This window comes from Callorhinus ursinus, unplaced genomic scaffold (assembly GCF_003265705.2).
Source record: "Callorhinus ursinus isolate GAN/ISIS: 27379988/994484 unplaced genomic scaffold, GSC_fseal_2.0 scaffold1, whole genome shotgun sequence".
NCBI classification, from domain to species: Eukaryota; Metazoa; Chordata; class Mammalia; order Carnivora; family Otariidae; genus Callorhinus; species Callorhinus ursinus.
Genome location: NW_027397063.1, coordinates 49,909,302 through 49,930,785, shown reverse-complemented (window position 1 = coordinate 49,930,785; position 21,484 = coordinate 49,909,302). Strand labels below are relative to the sequence as shown.

At 37.6% G+C, this 21,484-nt stretch overlaps 1 protein-coding gene across 3 annotated transcripts in view; it reads left to right on the top strand.

The window, feature by feature from the left end:
* The window catches only part of LOC112819350 (cell surface glycoprotein CD200 receptor 1-like), a 50,280-nt gene extending 29,710 nt beyond the window's left edge, over nucleotides 1-20,570 (top strand). For 2 of the 3 annotated variants that reach the window (XM_073893456.1, XM_073893459.1), the window contains 7 exons: nucleotides 6,441-6,524; nucleotides 11,241-11,300; nucleotides 13,792-14,109; nucleotides 14,227-14,475; nucleotides 17,850-17,961; nucleotides 18,479-18,524; nucleotides 19,194-20,568. In XM_073893456.1, the coding sequence (XP_073749557.1) occupies nucleotides 6,441-6,524; nucleotides 11,241-11,300; nucleotides 13,792-14,109; nucleotides 14,227-14,475; nucleotides 17,850-17,961; nucleotides 18,479-18,524; nucleotides 19,194-19,262 (938 nt within the window). In that variant the 3' untranslated portion in view covers nucleotides 19,263-20,568. Of the gene's footprint in view, nucleotides 1-6,440; nucleotides 6,525-11,240; nucleotides 11,301-13,791; nucleotides 14,110-14,226; nucleotides 14,476-17,849; nucleotides 17,962-18,478; nucleotides 18,525-19,193 lie in introns of all 3 variants that reach the window. The other variant, XM_073893461.1, reaches the window with a different exon arrangement.
* Nucleotides 20,571-21,484: the final 914 nt, after the last annotated feature.

The following is a 21,484-nucleotide window of genomic DNA, read 5'->3' as shown; positions in this document are numbered from 1 at the left end:
GCAGAGGGAGAGGGAGAGAGAAACCTAAGGGGACTCCTCACTGAATGCAGAGCCCAATGATCCCACGACCCTGAGATCATGACCCTGAGATCATGACCTAAGCTGAAACCAAGAGTCCAGGGCTTAACCAACTACATCACCCAGGTGCCCAGCCCTGGGTCTCCAGATTCTCGTTTTCTATAGTCCCTTCAGGCCCGTGTTGTCTGCACATAATAGTACTTTTATTTAGAATATCCTTCCCTCTCTCTTTTATTATTGGTTTCTTGTCTATTGGATCTTGTATTAATTACCTATTGTTACATAATAAATTACCCCCAAACAAATATTTATTTTCTTGCAGTGACCCAACGGGGGGAGAGAGAGAGAGAGAGTGAGAGGGAGGGCGCATACTGGGATAGAAACCACAGTCTTTTTATAACCCACTCGCGACACTGACATCCATCACTTTTGCTATATTCTATGCATTAAGTGAATGAGTGAGTCCAACCCACCGTCAAGAGGAGGGAATTTTACAGACATGAATATCAGGAAGAGAGAACACTGGGAACCACCTTAGGGGCTGTCCACCACCTCAAGACTAGGATAAGTTGCTCAGGGTACATTTTTCACTTTTCATTTATTGCTATTGCAATTTCACATAATTATTTAATTATTTGGTTAATGTTTATTGTTCCCAGTAGACTGAAACTCCATGATAAATAGACATTTATTAAGTGCCTAGCTACTATAATTGAATAAATGACTATTAATATAGCTTCTAGTTGCCTTCCACCCGTCCAAAAGTTCTAATATCCTGATAGGGGGTCACTCAGGTGCCATTTGGATGAAAACTGCTAGTGATCATAATCTGAGCATAATCTTAGAAGGCAGAAAACATTTCCTTTATTTCCAAAATTTATCATAAAATTAATGCACTAAGCTTCAGGCAGCTTTAGTAGAGAAAAGATTCACATGAGTCTTTTGTTTCAAGCATTCCCATTTGCTATTTATAAATAACAAAATTTTGGAGAGAATTGGTGATGCTTTCAATTATTCCTACAGGGTAATACTGCTTTTAAATTATATATCAGAAATAAAATTATAATTCAGGCTCCCTCTTCAAAAGTACAAAGTTCATGGATTTTTTTTTTTTTGGAAGGCTACCATGGACTTTCATAATTCTTAGATCTCAGTGTGAAAACCGCTGCCTTAGAGGAAGAAATATAGCCTATTTGGGTGACAATTCCTTTTCAGGATCTGTGAAAAAGGACACAATTTAATTCCACAACTTCTTGCTTAAATTCATTCGTAACTGTCGGGAAATAATACTTTTATGTCTAACCTACATCAGCAAGATGCAGTTTTATAAAATGCAATATGAACATTCACTAACTAAAATGTTAAGTTTGGTATTTAAAGCTTTCTGGAGGCAGAAGTAAAGGTTGAAAGTAAAGGTTTCTGTACTGTATTGACTTTACCATACTGTTGATTAGAAAAAGTTATGTGCTTAGTGTAGCTAAATAAAGGTTGTTCTAGCAGTGTAATTTGAGTTTCCAGGTCTTTGTGTGATTAAGATCTCAGCCTCAAAGTTGCATTTATTTTAAATGAAACCTTGAATCTTTAAGTGAGGTGTACTGCTTCTTTATAACTGGGTTTAATACCTCAGTCTGTAATGTGCTTCGAATACCTTTCATGAGTTATTCCTCATTAATTAATTTAAGCACGAGAGTCTATGTTTTGCAGAGGGGAAACCTAGAGCGTATGGATTCATTTAATTATCTAAAATGATTCAGAAAAGAAGCAGAGTGAGAAGTAAAACCCGTATCTCTCATATTTTGCAGCCATTGCTAATCCACAATTGTCCAGCACTATATTTGTTATAATAACTTGTGGAGTTTTGAAGCTTGAAAGCTTGAAACCTCAAATGTAGAATGAAATAATTCTATTACTTGGTTTTCCTTATGAAAAACATTAGGATATTTCCATAGATCTCAATGTACTGAAATGTTATTTCAATGTATTCTGTATTCTGTTTTTTTCAAAGTGGTAAATTCATTCAATGTTAAGTAACAATAAAGATGACAAGTGAAGATGGAAAGACCATAATAAGCAATAAGAATGACTTCTAGTTAGTTATTAGCTTAGAGGCCCCAAGTTCTGTAAAGAAATGTCAAAAGAAATGTACTATAAATGGAACTATACCACATGATTCTCTTTTGCAGATATATGGGCATCTTATTAGAGCATAGCAAATACTTTAGGCTCCAGTTTTGCCCCCAGTTAAGCATTATTTTAGCTTAAAAGTCATTGTATTAGCGTCCTTACTGCTTTGTTTGCATTCTCCTCAAAGAAACTGCAAAGGAATGAAAGGGCAAGAAATCTTTAACTTTTTCGTTTCCCATCGCCACACACTGGAAATAATACATGAATCTTAGCAACCCCAGTAACTATTGGAGGATGGCATAATCCACATTCTAATTAGGTTACTAGCAGTTACTTGACCCGGGGTTTTTATTGGGAGTGGTGAAATATCAACAATGCCTATCTCTCACTTTTTTAGTCAGGACAGCACAGCAGACCACAGGATTTTAGAATAGATAAAAACTGTTTAACCTCACAAAAAAACCATGTGCTCTTTCTGAGAGCCTCCCCCCCACTGGAGGAAGCCTTTGGAGTATGGCTTTGCACAGTCATGCCCATACAATGTCTGTTGTGTGGGTGGTGTATGCTGGCTCAGGCTTATGACAATGACAATTTGGGAAAGGAAACTTCTGGTGCTCAAAGTGAGTAAGAGGTTTCATTTGTACTAAAATCACAAAGCAATCTTACTTCTGCTGATGCTTTTGACTTAGATGGAAAAGTTTTTTTTTTAAACATTATTTTCAGGGTCAAGCGTTTTTCCATTTGTGTTTTGTTTTGTGTTTATTTGTGTGGATGCGTGTTCTAATGTTACGTGTGTTAAAATCTGATGTTTCTGATACTGTATTTAATTTAATTGAGGGGCAATTTAGGTACCATTGACTGCATCCATTTAAAGGGTACAGTTTGATGAGTTTTGGCATATTCCTGTGAATCATCACAAACAAGATACAGAACATTTCCATTATTCCCCAAGTATTCCTCCAGGTATATTTGCAGTTCATCCTTGCCTTTGTCCCTATCTGTAGGCAACCACTGATCTGCTGTTTGGCACCACAGACAGATGAGCTAACATTTGATCTTATAGCATTCTTTTTGTGTAGTGTATAGTGTATGCTCTTTGTGTTTGCTTGTTTCACGCAACAGAATGAGTTTGAGAATCATCAAGGTTGTTGTGCGTTCCTTTTGTTGCTGAGTAGTAATCCATTATACGCGTGATACAGATCCATGTATCTGTTAATTGATATTCAGGTTGTGTCCAGCTTTTGGCTGTTGTGAATGAAGCTGCTGTGAGCATTCATGCACAAGTCTTTGCATGGACATATGTTTTCATTTCTCTTGAGTAAATACCGAGGATTGGGAGGGTCAGGTTGTATGGTGGGCACATGTTTGACTTAAAAAAAAAAAAAAGGCCAGGAGTTTTCCAGTGTAGTTTCCACTACCACTGACAATATAATTATTGAAAATAGGTAAAGAATTTTTTACAATTATTTTTGTCATTAAGTTATATTCCACTAGAGCCATACAGTCAAATTGCTGCGTTTTGAAAGTCAGTTGGAATAACTGCTCTATACGTGGTTATGCAACAAATTCTACGTGCAGTTAGGTTCATTTGTTTCACTTTGCTTCGTAATTTTAGTGTTTACAAGTAATTTGGTTATGCTTTATAATTATGGAAAGTGGTTACATAGTTCCAAAGTCAAATCTATAAAATCGGAGACATATCATTTCTATACCGGTTCCTATTTCATCGATTTAGTTTTGAAATTATAAGCTAGGAAAGAAAGAACACACACACACACACACACACACACACACACACACACACACACACCCTTCCCATCATAGCTTAGATGAACAGTAGTGTACTATATACAATTTTGTATATCCTGCTTTTTCTACTTAACAATATATCTTGGAGATCCCTTCATAATAGTTTATAGAACTATCCCTCATTCCTTTTAAGAGTTTCATTATATTTCATTTGGTGGATGTACCATAGTTTAGAAAACTAATTCCCTATGAGTGGCCATTGGGTTATTTCTAAAATTCTTTCTATTACAATGTTGTGGTGAATAGTCCTGTTCATGTATTCTTTTCGTACTCTTGCGTGTATCTTTAGGATAGATTCTGAGAATTGGTATTGCTGGGTCAGAAGAGGAATGCATATGTAATTTTGCTATATATTGCCAAACATTCTACATTCCCAACAGCATTATATCGGCATGCCTATCAGGGAGCTGTGCAAACCACTCTTCTAAACACTGAGGATGTGGAATGAGAAACATAGATGAAAATCCCTGCCTTCATGGAGCTTACAATATAGCGAGGGAGTGATGAGTTTGGCCCACGAATTTCGGCAATTGTCTCCAACCCTCCTCCTTAGCTTAACTATTCCTATTCCTATTCAGATCCAGAATTCATAATGCATGTGTCCATATGCCATTATAATCCTGATTCTATTTTCTTGCCATTTGATGTACTCTTTCAGACCTTGGTCTCTCAGTGTTTCCCCAAAAACATGGCTTGGACTTGCTTCTTTGACTCTCTTAATTTAGATTAATTTGGGTAGTGTATTTCTTACGATCCAACCCTTGGTTTCTATTCAGTGTAGTAGGACCTACTTGCACAAGAATAATTGGGCAATTAGAGCAGCTTACAAGCTGGGCAGCCTTGGACAAATTGCTTCATCACCATGAGTCTACATTTCTTTATCAGTAAAATGACGTTAAAATACTTGTCACTATGGGGAGGCTGAAATAAATAACATATGCTAGTTACCCAAAATTTGTCCTTTGTGCAAATGCCCCAAAATTGTTATTTTAAAAACAATGTTTTATTAAAGAAAATGGTAGCTCAGAGGAGCAGTGGGTTCAAAATTTCTCCGGAAAAATACTGTGCACTAAATCTTACCCTAAAATGTTTCTCTTTGCCAGTCAGGTACACCCACACCAGAAGTGTATCATTTCCTTGTGAACACTTTCTAGGAGTTTTGTGCCTTCCACAGTGAGAACCTGCCAATATCCAGCCTCAATTCTAATCACACATCTGTCGTTTCACACTTAATGGCAGCACTGAACTATTTGTAATTCTTTGAAAGTCCCATGTAGCTTTCTATCTTCTAAATGACTTTCTTTCTGTGTGCAAAAAGATTTCCTTCTGTCTCCCTGCAGAACTCATCTACTGAAATCCAGCCCAAATATCACCTGTTGTAGAGAATCTTCCCTAATCTTTTACCCTTGCTCTCTTAGAATTAAACATTTTTTCTTTTTAACTTCTGGACATTATGTTTACTTCTATCATCACTCTGAAAACTTTACCTTCTAATCGTATAAATAGCTGCTTCCTTGCCTGGACCTTAAGCTCTTGGAGAGAAGAGGGCATTGTTTATTACGATGTTTCTATGCTTCGTGAGTACTTTGCCAGGAGTTGCTGCTCAAAAAAAAAAATGTTTATTAGCAATTCCTACTTAGAGTTTGCCTTACAAAATTTGAGCTTAATAGACCATTGTCTATATGATATGATTTCAACAATGTTTAGGAAAATTCTTTTTTGTTCCATACCAACACTCAATGAACACATCACTACTAAACTTTATTTTTTTAATTAAATTAAAATTTTTTATGTTATCTTAGTCCCCATACAGTACATTACTAATTTTTGTAGTGATCCATGATTCATTGTTTGCATATAACACCCAGTGCTCATTGCAATACGTGCCCTCCTTAATACCCGTCACTGGGCTAACCCATTCCCCCACCCCCTCCCCTCTAGAATCCTCAGTTTGTTTCTCAGAGTCCATCGTCTCTCATGGTTCATCTCTCCCTCCGATCTCCCCCCTTCATTTTTCCCTTCCTTCTCCGAATGTGCTCCATGCTATTTCTGATGTTCCACAAGTAAGTGAAACCATATGGTAATCGTCTTTCTCTGCTTGACTTACTTCACTTAGCGTTTCTTGACCTACTCACTGGTGCCCGAAAAGCCTGTAATGGATGGTAAAAACCATTTCTTTCACAATTTGAGGTAAAGTAAATGGACATAAGCCAGGAATAAGAAATACTGTGACTAGAATATAAAGACAGGAGGGTGGTGACAGACACTCTGGATCTAAAGCAGGGGTATGCCAAACAGGTAGGAAGTTCAAGTCAAAAGTTCATCCTGGGGCAAACTGTCCTGAGACTTATTGCCTGTCATAACTTATGTTTTTATTGGCAACCGCAATCCAAAAAATGGCCTGAAGAATGTGAAAAAAGTGTGACTTTACCTAGGAGTCAGAAGAATACTAATATGTATTCTTCTGATCATCACCTATCTCTTTTCAGGGTATGTACCTGCAGGAGTGCAAAGTTCTGGGACACCAAGAAACTTAACACAGCAGCAAATGGATAAGGCCAATTACAGTTTGGGTAACAGTCATCTTTTAATGATAATTCTATTAGAAGCGTGCTTGATGCTGGTATAGTTTTTATGTTACGAACTTGAATTGTCTTATATGTAGTTATAGACTCTTGTTTAAAAGTGTCTAAATATAATCTTGTTTGTTTTATGAAGAGTTCTTAAGTTTTTCACTCTAAAATTATTTCTGTGCTTATTTAGTATCTTTTTCAAGAATGGTGATCGCTAAGCCAACCAATGGCTTGTCAAAAATCTTTCACTGGGGGTGTTATATGCAAACAATGAATCATGGACACTACATCAAAAATTAATGGTGTAATGTATGGTGATTAACATAACACAATAAAAAAACTAATGATGTAATGTATGATGACTAACATAACATAATAAAATAAAATTAAAACAAAACAAAACAAAAAACTAATGAAGTACTGTATGGTGACTAACATAACATAATAAAATAAAAGAAAGAAAAATTTTTTTTCATACAATTTAGGAAATATTACAATTTTCATTCAATATTTGAAACGGGTTAAAAAAATAGGTCTTAGCTGATATTAGTAATTTATTGTCTGTGTTCCCCACTCAGCCCTACTGTCTCCCAAAGTTGCCATTATAGTTAACTTTTTCTTTATATTTTAAATTTTTTTTTTAAAGATTTTATTTTATTTATTTATTTGAGAGACAGAGAGAATGAGAGAGAAAGCACATGAGATGGGGGGAGGGTCAGAGGGAGAAGCAGACTCCCTGCTGAGCAGGGAGCCCGATGCGGGACTCGATCCAGGGACTCCAGGATCATGACCTGAGCCGAAGGCAGTCGCTTAACCAACTGAGCCACCCAGGCGCCCTATATTTTAAATTTTTATTTTTGTTATATACCTCACTTCATTGAAAAATAATTCCAGTGACTCCAAAATGCATTCCTGGACTTAAAAATATGCTTTCTAATTTCACTCAATTATTCACCATCTAGAAAAATTAGATTCCTGGTCAACTACAGAATAAAATAAGTAAAATAATTATATAAACTATAAATCTAAAGGTTGGAAACAATGCATCAATGTGCCCCCCAAGAATGGTGGGTTGAATGGTGTCCCCACAAAGAAATAGCCAGCTGAAAGCTGTGAATGTGGCTGCATTTAGAAAAAGGGTCTTTGAAGATGTAATTAAGTTAGAGCGCTTGAGATGAGATCATCCTGGATGAGAGTGGGCCCTAAATCCAATGACAAGAGTCCTTAGAAGTGAAGAGAAAAGGAGAGGACACAGGGAGAGGAAATATGAAGATAGATGCAGAGATTGAAATGACACATCTACAAGCCAAGGAATACCAAGGATTGCTAGTTGCCACCAAAAGCTGGAAGAAGCAAGGAGGATTCTTCCTAGAGCTGTTGGAAGGAACACAGCCCTGCTGCCATCTTAGTCTCAGACTCCTGGCTTCCAGAAATAGAAGCGAATACATTTCTGTTGTTTTATGTGATCACGTTGACTGTCTTATATTAAGGCGGCCCTAGGTGACTTATGTAATCAGTCATTAAGTTACTTTCCTACTATAAATATATTTTAAAAAACACAATTCACATTTGTTTGTCTGTATATATGTACCTTGTGAAAGTGTTAAATTAGACCTCTGATGTTAACAATGTAACAGTATAATCTTTCTGAACTTTAAAGAAAATTTGGTTTCAGATAAATAAAGAAATCACAGCACCGTTGGTCAGAAGGTTGACACAAATTTTTTTACTACTTTGGTGTATATGAAGCTTCAAGCGAGACTGGATAAGAATGCTTTCTATTTTCAATGAAGATACTTGATAGGAAATCAGCATTCCATGGCAACTAGCTGCGGTGGAGATAATAAAATGAAAGGACTCATATATCAACAATTAAAAAAGTTTAAAAAGCATTTCCAGTATCATAAAAGTAATTAGAGGGATATTTATGAAAATAAGCATTTTCTTCTCTTCTGAAAACAATCCTTTTGCACACTTAAGAGCACATTCCGATTTGTGGGATTCATCTCTGACATGAGAGGCCACAGGCATCTTGTCTGGGAATATCTGCAACTTCATTCTTATCAGATATAACTAAAGCCGTGTCTGGATAGTATAGGATTCTATTAGAAGAACCTGGTCTGGCATTGAGTGATGTCTTCATAACTGATTTGAATGAAGTTTTCAAACACTATACTTTAAATCAAGAGTCAGTAAACTATCACTCATGGGCAAAATCCAGCCAGCTCATTTTTGTAATTAAAATTTTATTGGAAAAAAGCCATGCTCATTTACTTATGTATTATATATGGCTGCTTTCTCACTGCAATCGTAGGATTGAATACTTTCAATGGAGACCATATGGACTGCAAAACTTCAAATGTTTACTCTTTGGCCCTTTATGGAAAAAGTTTGCAGTTTTTGATTTTTCTCTTCCAGTACCCCCAGCCCACCTTACTTCTATCCCTTATTCCTAATACAACTTAGAAATTTCCTTGTGACACTTCCAAATGGAAACTACAATACCATCATCAAGACTACCCACATCCTAAATTTTCTCTCATTATAAACCCTCATTCTTGGCTGTTGGTGAATTTGACAAAGGAAGAAACTGTTAGACCTTAGACCTCTAAGAAGCCGGGTGTGATAGGATGGGAGAGGTCTGGAAAGGCTAAGTTAGACTGTGTTATAATAGAACTTTTAAAATCTAGAATGTCTAAGTTATAGCTCGATTTCAGTAAGCCCTCTGAGGTCAGCTCTGACTTATCTGTTTCTGGAATAGATTCTTGAGCCCAATATGAGCTAAATTTAATCGTTACAACTTTATTTTTCAAAAAAGATTTTATTCATTTATTTGAGAGACAGAGAGCGCATGAGCAGAGTGAGAGGTCAGAGGGAGGAGCAGGCTCTCCACTGAGCAGGGAGCCCAATGCAGGACTCGATCCCGGGACTCCAGGATCATGACCTGAGCTGAAGGCAGACGCTTACCTGACTGAGTCCCCCAGGTGCCCCACAACTTCATCCTTTGCCTTCTTTCCATTCCAAGCCAATACAACTTCGTTGCCTAAAAAAGCCTAATTATTTTAGAGGCCTGACTATGCTTACTTCTTAGGCCTTTAGTGAATTTCTTTGTTTATTTTTTAATGTGGTAGAATTGGGTACATAATTAGAATGGGAAGCAAGAAGTACATTTTCATAAACAGAGGACTCATAAAATGCTTATTAAATGGTGGTCTTATAAACCCAGAGGAAGAACTTTATTAGGCTCTTAAATCATAGAAGTATTATTTTTTCATTTTTTTTTTTTTAAAAACAATACTTAAATGGGAATTCTCAGAAACCAAGTTTGAAGTAGACTAGAACTATTTGATTGTCAGCAACTCTACAGATTGCAAGGAAAGGAATACATGCTGATCTCAGGAATTACACACAGAAACTTGAGTTAGGTGAAGAATGTCATTTCTCTCTCTGTTTCGGCTTCATTCTTCAGAAGGTAGATGTATTAGTCAGGGTTCCTAAGAGAAACGGAACAATGAGAGATCTATCTAATCTATCTATCATCTATCTATCGATCTATCATCTATCTATCTATCATCTATCTATCTACCTATCTATCAACGTATCTAGAGAAATATTTATTTTAAAGAAGTGGTTCACATGATTGTGGAGGCTTGGCGAATCCGAAATCTGCAGAGTGGGCCAGCAGCCTGAAGACCCAAGGAACAGTTGTAGTTTGAATCTGCAGGCAGTGTGCTGGCAGAATTCCTTTTTCAAGAAGGTCAGTGTTTTTCTACCAAGGTCTTCAACTGATTGGATGAGGCCCACCCACATTTTGGAGGGTTTTGTTTTACTCTAAGTCTACTGATTTAAGTGCAAATCTCATCTAAAAAATACTTTCACAGACACATCTAGGATACTGTTTAACTAAATAGTGAGGAGCCACGGCCTAACCAAGGTGACACATAAAATTAGCCATCGCAGTAGGAAAAATGAGGGAAAAAGAGGGATGAACCCTTCTTCTCAATCTGGTTCCAAAATTCTTGAGAAAGTAATCTGATTGGCATCTGGGTGAGGTGCTCACAACTGGATCAAGCAACTTTAACCAACTGAGCCACCCAGGCACCCATGGATCAAGTGACTTTAATCTGGGGGTGTCATGTGGAGAAAGCACTATACACAGCCTAGCTCATGTGAGGTACCCATGATGGACCAATCCACTGTGACTAAGAGAGTGATGGAGTCAGGCTACCTTGTACAAAACTGTTGTCAAGTATACAGCATGGTGTCCCATAAATGGAATCATTGATTAAGGGTTTCTAACATAATTTTCAAGTGTTAACGTGTTTTTCCACTTGATGGAGTAACTTCTTTTTTTTTTTAATTTTTTTTATTGTTATGTTAATCACCATATATTACATCATTAGTTTTTGGTGCAGTGTTCCATGATTCATTGTTTGTTCATAACACCCAGTGCTCCATGCAGAACGTGCCCTCCTCAATACCCATCACCAGGATAACCCATCCCCCTCCCCCCCTCCCCTCTAGAACCCTCAGTTTGTTTTTCAGAGTTGATGGAGTAACTTCTAATTTCTGTTTTGCAAAGCTTTTTGTGGAATTTATTTAGAGTTAACTGATTTTCTGTCATGGTTTCTGTAAGATTTGTGGATACACAGTGGCTTGCACTCCATTTAGGCACCTAAAATTGCTTTCTTTTACTTTTCTTTGAATATTTTCTAGCTACAACAAATAAGTCATCTGTGGAAGGAAAGCAGAGCAAGCTCACACCTCCTGTGGAAGGTAATATGGTTTTTAATTTTTTCTAGAGGCCAGTATTAAAGGGAGGAAGTGTGGAACTTCCTTAGAAGCATAGTTGACAGTCTGGTCAGGGGGCCAGGCTTGAGCCCAGTTGAAGAGTATGGTGATCTGAATGCTGTGGTGTGAGGGACCCTGAATGACCCCGGTCCTCCTCCCACAAAGCAGTTCAATTCCATGGGAAGATTATGGAGCTCTCTCTATCAGGCACTGTGCCGGGCTTTGTGGGGAGCACAGAGATGAGCAAGGTGAGCCAGACTGCCAAAGCGCCCTAAAGGGGTTCAGTTTTGTGGGGGAACCCAGAAATAAGCACAGATACCCTATAAAACAGAGGAGATAAGCCCTCACATCAGGTGTGCCGGGAATGTAGAAGAGGGAGAGAGAGCACCAAAGCCTGAGAAGGCCTCAAGGAGGATGCAGCATGTGAATTGGCTCTTGAAGGAAGAGGAGGGTTTTCATAGACAGAGGGTACTGTGTAGGCATCCCAGACTGCAAGAACCATTGAGGGAAGACCTAGATAGGCACTTGGGCTTGCTGTTTCCTTTTTGAAGTGTGGGGGCGACACAGGGATGATAAGCTTGCCAAGGTGAGTCAGTGTGAAAAAGAGGGCTTTCAAAGCCAGTACAAAGACATGTAAGTGTTGTCTTCAGGCAGTGAGAGATCTCTGAAGGGTGTCGGAGTGGAGAGGCTCACCCCTGTGTTACAGAATCATGTACCTGGCTGCAAGGTAAGGTATGAGGTGAGGAGAGGAGAATTTTGACAGAGAGACAGATGGGAGGAGGCTTCTGTAGTGGTCCAGGTGTGTCGTGATAGGGTCTTAAACTAGGGTAAGGCAGTGAGAACAGAAAGGAAAAGGGATTTGTGTGCAGAAGGCTGCAGAGGCTCGGGGGGAGTCATAGACACTGCAGGTGAAGGGGGATTGCTGGAGGGTCATAGAGCAGAGCAAGCTGAAAGAACAGAGACTACCCATGGTGCTTGGGATCCTCACTGATGGAGCTACTTCACTGGAGACTGTGCCCTTGTTAAAATGCATATGTTTAATTGATCAGCTCGTAGGTTCCTTTAAAATAATAGAGTCAGATCTTGAGAATAAGTATCAGGCAAAATATTAAAGCCTTAGACTGTTCACAAGCTGAAGTACAAACAGAACACTCACAACATGTTCCTCACCAGCCTCTTCTCTTTCTGCGGTCATCTTCAGCATCCTGGCCTTGGGCACATGTGTGCTCACCCACACCCACCCCTAGCTGTTCTCCAAGCAGCTGTGTTGCTGCTGGCCTCTGAGCCTTGGCCAAGTTGCCTAGGGTGGGGAGCCACCTGCAGTGGTAGGAGGAGCATGGATTTAACTGCCCCTCAGATCTGCTCTAAAATCCACCCCCACTTGCTTCCTGCAGTTATGGGATCTTGATTTGGCTGTGAAATGCAAGATCTTGAGTCCATCACAGAGGAGGCAAGTGACACCAAAAGAGGAGAGGAGAGATCTCACATACAGAGTTTCGCACAACGAGGTTCACCCACATAACAGCTTAGCCCGTCACAGCTGGTTCTGCTCACGTTAAAGTGATGAGCTCCCTGCCACACGTCTGCGTTACAGTACGTGGTACCTGATGCCCCTAATCCTCTCTCAGCAAAGCCCTCCCAGTCATGGATGCATTATGTGTATTTATGGGAGAGCTGAAGCTTCTAGATTGGAGAAAAATCATAGGTTGCAGGGCGTAATTTTTACACTAAATGGGCAAAAGCAGTGAACTTCTTCATTTAATCCTCATAATTAGGTAGAATGTCTAGAACCAACATCTGTGAGCAAATTCATAGTGGGACTGTTTGGCAGTATATGTGTGACTCAATAGGAAGGAAGGAAAATCTGTTGCTTTTACTGACTTTGTGATTCTCCAAATAAAAAGTAGCTTAAAAAAGTCCAGTTTGTTCAACCTGAATGCCATCTTATGCTTTTTATTTATGTTTGTCCGAAGTGGCACCCTTCGGGATAGGCATTTCATTCTGATAGTACTGATTTAGTCTCTCTGACCAAAACTTAGGAGGAGAAAACCACATCATCAATTTTTCCACTTTCTGTCCTGAGGAGAACCAGTTATAAGATAAATCTAATAATTTCTGCTACCAAAAGATTAGATTTAGATGACGTTGTCCTTTAATTTAAATTGTGTTTTCTTGTTTGTTTTATACAGAACTTCTGAAGTGATTTTAGACCCTTAAAATATTTCTCATATATATATAATAAATATAGTTTATCTAATAACACAGAACATGAGAAAATGCTTTCATCTTTGGATTAGGTTTAATGTGTTATATATTTTGGTTCATATTTAATTTTTTATGTAGGCCTAATATTTTGGGATAGGATCACCAGCAAAGTCATGTTCTAGTACTACTTTATGTGATATGTTGTGGAAAATTGAACACCTGAAGTTTTTTATCAAGCTTTTCTTTTCTTCCTCCTTGTGTGTGTGTCCAGCTAACACTTCTCGGTCTGCACCTGTGGCGACAAAGGCTGTGCTCACTTGCCCTTCTGTCAGCTTAACAAATGTGCTGATAATAAGGTGGGAAATAAACCTCCGAGACAAGCCTTCCTGCATCAGAGCCTACAGGAGAGATAACAATGAGACCAGTGAAAGAAACTGTACCGACGAGAGAATATCCTGGGAGTCCAGACCCGATCAGAATCCTGCCCTTCAGATTGATCCCGTGGCCACCACTCATGATGGATATTACAGGTGTGAAGTGGCCGCACCTGATGGGAATTTCGGTCTTGGATATCACCTCCAAGTGTTAGGTAAGGTGCATGACATATTGGGGTACGTCAGAGAAGCAGATCTGGGACTGAACCAAATCTCTCTCTATTCCATACCCCACGTGTTAAGCCTGAAGCACTTCCCCTGCATCTTTGCAGTGCCCCCCGAGGTGACCCTGTTTCGAGGCAGCAATGGAACCCTCGTGTGCAGGGCAGCTGCAGGGAAGCCAGCTGCACAGATCTCCTGGACCCCAGGGGGAGACTGTCACACTGCGGAACAACAGTTGGGCAATGGCACAGTGACCGTCCTGAGTACATGCCGCTGGGAGGACCGCCAGGTGTCTAACGTGTCCTGCTCTGTCTCCCACGTGACCGGCAACAAGACTCTGTCCTTAGAGCTGAATCCAGGTTAGTAATTCCGGTTTTTGCTTGATATGTTCATTCTTTCAGAGAAGTTACAGAAGAATGAAACAGGAGTGTGCAGAGAATTTCTCTCAAGCATAATCTCCCCACCCTCTTTTTTATGTCCTTCTCCTCCTTAAAGCCATATATTAGAGCGAAGTTTATTATTTAATAAAATAAAATGAAAAATAATTTAATAATTTAATGTCCACTCTATACAAGTAGTAAGTTGGCGTGAGTAGTGTACTTTTAAATTAATACATCTGGTTTTAGGAGAAGACTAAATTGTATTTTTAAAGAAATCTTTGTGCTTTTAGAAGAAGGATCAAGTCACTTATAAATTTTCTTCACAGATTTTTAGTTTGGTGGGATTTTCTTCCTATAATTTCTTAGATATAGTAGCCTCTATGATTGATTTAAACTTTACTCTTTAGTTTCCTTAAAAATATATGTACTTATGGGGTGTTGGTGGCTCATTTGGTTAAGGGACTGCCTCAGATCAGGTCATGATCCTGGAGTCCCGGGATCGAGTCCCCCATCGGGCTCCCTGCTCAGCGGGGAGTCTGCTCTCCCTCTGACCCTCTTCCCTCTCGTGCTCTCTCTCACTCTCTCTTTCAAATAAATAAATAAAATCTTAAAAATATATATGTACTTGTTGTTAATTATCATTAAGCTCAGTGACAAAATTAGAAAACCCCTATTAATCCTACTTTCTACATGGTCAAATTTATTGGGTAATCCATCAGTTCTATTTTTTTTTTTTCTTGAAGACATCCCTTCTTGACTTTTAAATACTCTGTCCTAATCTGGCCTGGGTAGGCACGAGACCTGCTGTATAACGACTGTCCTGGGCATTCTTTCCCACAGTGCTCTGCTTGATTCCATGTCTGTTTAATCTGAGTTCCTTCTGCCTTCCAGACATTTACTAGTTTTAATCTCTTTGTTTTATGCATGAAGCTTTCCTTTACTCTCTGGTAATCCTTGGTTATCCATTCATTTCAAAGTGAGGTTTCAAAAATGAACTGATTGGAAGCTATGTTATCTGTGGGTGGTCCTGTCAACTAGTTAGCTTCAATAGGCTGAAAGGAAGTAAATGAAAAAACAATTTTTTAGATACAGATTCTTTAGTTATCTGAAATTCTTTTCTCTGAGGCTTTTCAGGTTCTGCAGAAAATAACTCTCCGGTCTATTGTCTTAGAGGGATAACCTTGACTATTAGTGTTATGAGAGCAGGGAAGAAGAGGAGTGTGTGTGTGTGTGTGTGTGTGTGTGAGAGAGAGAGAGAGAGAGAGAGAGAGAGAGGGAGGGAGAGAGAGAGGGAGACTGTTCAGAACACAGACTTTTCTTTAATACCTCTCTTCAGTCTGGTACTTCCTCTCCACCCTCCATTATTCTGGATCCTTGACTCTGGAATCTTTCCAGTTCACCATTTCTGGTCAAACTTCCTGTTTCCTACTGTTTGAGGAAGGTGAAGTGACCTGGCTGCACAGGGTGGGAGTGGACTTGGCAGCCTACCTCTTCTTAATACAGACCTTTAAAAAGGCTTCCAACTTTTAAATTACACCTCACCCCCCCCGACTTGCCCCTTTTTATATATTTGGCCTTTCCTACTCTAGAGTCTTCTTGGTGTTCTATGGACACTAAGATTCTTACTTATTCTACTGTAAATTATTTGCCTTCTTCTGTACATTTTTCACCTAAGAACAAGTTGAAATTTTTCATCTGCTTATCTTCATCCATGTTCGTTGTCTATATTTAAAAAGTCAATACTTAGAAAATTTTCCTACTGATAATTTAGTGAAGTTTAAGAAGAGGGAGGAGAAAAATCCATGTCTTTAAACCAACATTTTCCAATTTCCATTGTTAAGCTGATTAAAAAAAAAAAAAGATTTTAGTATTATACACTGAGGAGAGTAATTGTGCTCCGCTCGTGTATGCAATCTGACTACCCAGTATTACAATATGATGTCATGTTTATGGATGCTCAGACTTGAAGGGACTGTCTCATTCACTCTCAGCCAGTGCTGGGGTCTCCTTTCTGTCTCCTTGCAGGGCAGATCCTCAGCCTCTGTGGCTACACTTCCAATGAAAGAAAGTGCATTAGTTTGAAAGAGGGGATTTCAAGACAATGTTGTTGATTTTAACTGTAAAACAATTTTTTCTTTTTCAAATAAAAGACACAGAAATGCAATGTTTAAAAACAAACTGTTGAAGGAATGTGGAAGGAGAAGACACCAGAGTGCTTAGCTTCCACTTGCCTCCATCTGTTGCCCTCAGCCCAATTCAGGGTACAGCAGGAGCAAAGTCTTAGAACCATTGATTCCCAGAGCTGGCAATTCCTTTGTTGACTTCTCTTGTCAGACTGAGCTTAATACTGCTGCCAGAGTTAATAAATAATTGAAAGTTGCTGCCATGCATTCATGTCAGTTTCAAGGACCTGGAAGAAAGGTGACTTCAGGATTCGGTTGTTTTTCCAATTACCTCCTTTGCAACTCCCCATTTATTTCTGAATATTGGAGATGAGAAACACCCTGATATTACTGTAACTGAGAAATTTAGTCTGTACATATCTCTTATAGGAATTCACCATTCATGAATTCTTAAAGCCACAAAACCTTGACTTAGGATGATGTCTTGCTAAACACCCTAGAATCAGAATTAATAAAGCAATTTTATTGTAACAATGATTTGAACTATTAATGAGTAAAAACTGTTTAAAATAAAATCACAGAAGTGAACTTCATGAACTCTGAGACATCCTTGAACATATATTTTATTTTACAGTTATATATGTATTTAATAGACTTTAGTTTTTAGAGCAGTTTTAGGTTCACAGCAAAATTGAGTGGAAAGTGCAGAGAGTTCCCATATTACCCCTGCCCCAACACATGCACGGTCTCCTCCTCTCTCTACATCACCCATGCCATACTGCTATATTTGTGAGAACTGATGAACCTATATTAACACAACATTATCACTCGAAGTTTGTAGTTTACATTATGGTTCACTCTAGGTGTACATTCTATGAGTTTTAGCAAATGTAGAAGTAGCATATATCCACCATTGTAGTTTCCCATGGAGTAGTTTCACTATCTAAAGGTGAAAATCTATGCTCCAGTTACTCATTCTTCCCTCTACCCTAACCTCTAGCAACCCCTGATCTTTACACTGTCTCCATAGTTTTGCCTTTTCCAGAATGTCTATATAATTGGAATCATACAGAATGTAGCAGTGTCAGATTGGCTTCTTTCACTGAGTAATATGCATTTAAATTTCCTCCATGTCTTTTCATGAAGCTCACTTCTTTTTAGTGCTAAATAATATTCCATTATCTGGATGCACCACAGTTAAACCATATATTTTTGTGTCTATATTTACAGGTGACCAATCACCACTGAAATTAACTATTTTATCTATCACCTCCTCTATTTTGATTACCTTGGTCATTGTGGGATTCATTGTGGGATCCATTTTGAAAATCGATTGCTGCAGGTATTGAGTGATGCTTTTTCTTAGTTTAATTGGGCTAGAAGGGGTCAGATATATGGAATTGATGGGCTAAAATTAATATGTTAACATCAACTCTCCCATAATCAAGAAGTGTGTCCTAAAGGTGTTAGATTTGGACTAAATGACAAGAGGGATTTTTGCTTGGTTACTTAGGCATGCGAGCATAGTGACATAGGCCATTTAGGGCAAGATCCTGGTAGAGACATTGTATGCTAATCTGTATTTGAGAAAAGAATTACAATAATTCATTTTATGTACCAATAAGGATGTGTCACATTTATTCCATATATCATGCTTCTGTTGCATAATTTCACTCCTCTCCCCATATCCAGAATTATGTCATTTAGGTGTATTAACTACAAGTAACATTCTTATTTCTGGTAATTCCTTTCTATTTTATTATGGCTTCTATCAAAAATGAACCACACTTTTGTTTTCCCATTTTTCATTAAATAATGATGTTTTCTACATTCACTCCAGCTTATTTTTATTTTTGCAGAAAATGCAAATTAAAAAAAATGGAAGCTCCTTCAGTTGTTGAGGAGGTAAGAGATAACATTAAAAAGAATATTTGCAAACTTTCAAGTCTCAAAGTGATGATATAGCAGTGCAATTTGTAATTTGCCTCAGTATTAGTATTTTAATTAAAAAGCAAAGATTCTAATTTCATAAATGCTAGTACTCAGGTGTACTTGTTTTGTTAATTATCTGCTTATACTATTTATACACATTCCAAGCAATATTTTCATTTCAAGAACTGTATCTTACAAAACACATGTTTGCCAAATTTGGACTATAATATTTGGAGAAACTGAATTGGTCTTTCCTCCCCCATGAAACCATCTCCGGTTCTTGACTTCCCTTTCTCCACATCATTTCCCTCTTACTTGCTCTTAAATCCTCTTCTGCTCCATAATCTCATAACCAGTAGCTTACCAAGACTTTGACCCTGTCCTTTGAAATACCTCTCATGTTACTTCATTCTTCTCCATTCCTACTGTCACGCAACATTATCATCTCACACTGAAAAATAATCAATAATTTTTTTGACAAAATAATAGAAAACAGTCTTTCTCTTATGCCCATGTAAGCCCAGAGACACAAATATAAGCACTCTTGTAGATACTAAATCTGGGGGCACCTGTGAGAAAAACATAGGTGGTTGATGACTTCCGGATTTTTTGAATTGATTTTGACTTTGAGTTCTTTCTTAGGAGGAAATGCAGCCTTACGCCAGCTACACAGAGAAGAACAATCCACTCTATGACACTGTGAGCAAGTGAAGAGGTTTCAGGTTTTACAAAGTGAAGTTGATGGGTTGTGTCTCCATGCTTCATAAGTTATTGGAATCTAGCAACAGAACAAATGAATAAAGATACAGCAGGGCTACTCTTTTGATTTTCTTAGAGTCCTAGTATGGAAAACCTATTTTGGAATTAACTTTTCAAGGATTCTGAGAAGATAGAGATTTTTAAAAGGTTTTCATACATATCCTTATATATGAAAATTTTAGAATGTTAGCTGCTATTAGCTAGTTCTCTGAAGAACTGATATTGTTACAAAGAAAGCAAATGCTATGATAAAATATTCAAATTGTTTAGTATAGTAGATAATGAAAACTGAATTTCTTCAAGAAAGAACTCTGCAGAAGGAACAATCAACATATTTTATGTATTCTTCCAGAAAATTTTATGTATATATATCTGTACACCAAGGTATGGATATACATTCATAAGACTATTTACATATATATACACATATCCTTGTCAATACACAAATGGGAACATATCATGATGCTCTTCTGCACTTATAGAAAGCTAATAATATGATAGGTCTTGGAGATCTTTTATATCAATACAAGCAGAGCTACCTCATTCTTTTTAATGGTTATAAAATTCCATTGTATGGTTATGTCCTAATTTAATTAACTACAGTCCTAGTGGTAGACATTTAGATTGCTTTAAGTTTTATTTGTTTGTTTTGGTATTATAAACAATACCACATAAAATGTTTCTTGTGGATAGATCTCTTTATATTTGTTTAAGTATATTTATAGAATAATTTCCCTGAGTGGAATTTCAGGTCAAAAGGGTTTGTGCATTTTTTTTATTGATTATCAAATTGTATCAATTTACATTCCCTTCAACCATGTTTGAATGTGCCTTTCCATATACTGTTATTTTAATATCTGCAAGATTCCTACTTCTTGTTTTTAATCAACCAGTTAACTAATGTGATGTAAGATTATAATAAAAATTACACTATTTGGCAAAACTGGATTTATGTTTTCCTGTCATGTTGATGAGAAAGCAGGAATAAGAGAGAGGGAACACATGTGAGGAATTACTTTCTGAACTCATATCTCAATAGAGATTGATAGCTAGTGCCTAATAGTTTTGCAGATATGATAAACTGAAATTGTGTATTTTTATGATGTACATTTTATTGTGAGGTATTTAGCAAATAACAGATGTTCATCGAGTATATAAGCAGCTAAATAAGCATTATGAAGAACTTGGTTATCCATAAAATATGGTCTCTGTGCTGAGAGAATGGCCGAAGGATGACATGACCCTTGCCCTCAATTTTTCTGTGGAATATAGTATTAAGAATGTATACATTAATTGCTTTTAATCTTATGAAAAATATATTTTATTTATAAAAATTTATGAAAAAGTAAGTCTGTTTCTCCATAGCAGGAAAAATATTAAAAATTTTCATCATGGTAGAAATTAAAACAAAATCCATTCATTCATCCATTTTGCCATGTGAAACAATTAAGACAGTTCTTTTGTCACTGTTTTCCCCTCTCCAGACATTTTTGCCTACACTAGGGTTTATCATTAAAAAGATTCTTAGTTTCTTTTGGAGGTAAACTAATCTAATCACATTTAGCACATGATTTTGACCAAACCAATTTGACACCACTTGGCTAAGCCCCCAAAACATTAAACTTCCCCATATAAATATTACCAAGCAGTGCACAACAATAGATATCAAACCCTGTCCTCGACCTTTTCTTAATTCTTCATCCATCCCTGGGTGGGATGAGGCTCACAGTTAACTGGGTTCAAAACTATCTGTTTAACTATTACTGAAAAACAAAAAAAGCAAAATTGTGTTTACATCTTAACTTGATAATATATCTCAAACAGCCATATAAATGACACTTTAAAGACTTCAAAATGGTTTTTAAATGTTAAATTATGTTGCATAGGAAACAAATGCATTAAAATTTTCCCCTACAGGGGTGCTAAATGTGGTGAAAAATGAGAATCATGTTGGGAAATAAAAAATTATATAGATTACTCAAATCCACTTTAGATCTGCTGAATCAGAAAAATCTAGGAACTGAAACAGGTGTGTAAGTTAGGTCCTCCAGGAAGCAGAGGTTGAGATGGAGTTAGGAGCAGTAAAGATTATTTGGGAGAGAGGGGTTATATGTGTGAAAGATTAAAGGGGCAGGAAGTAGGGGAGGGGAGGGAAAGCCTTCAGACCATGACAC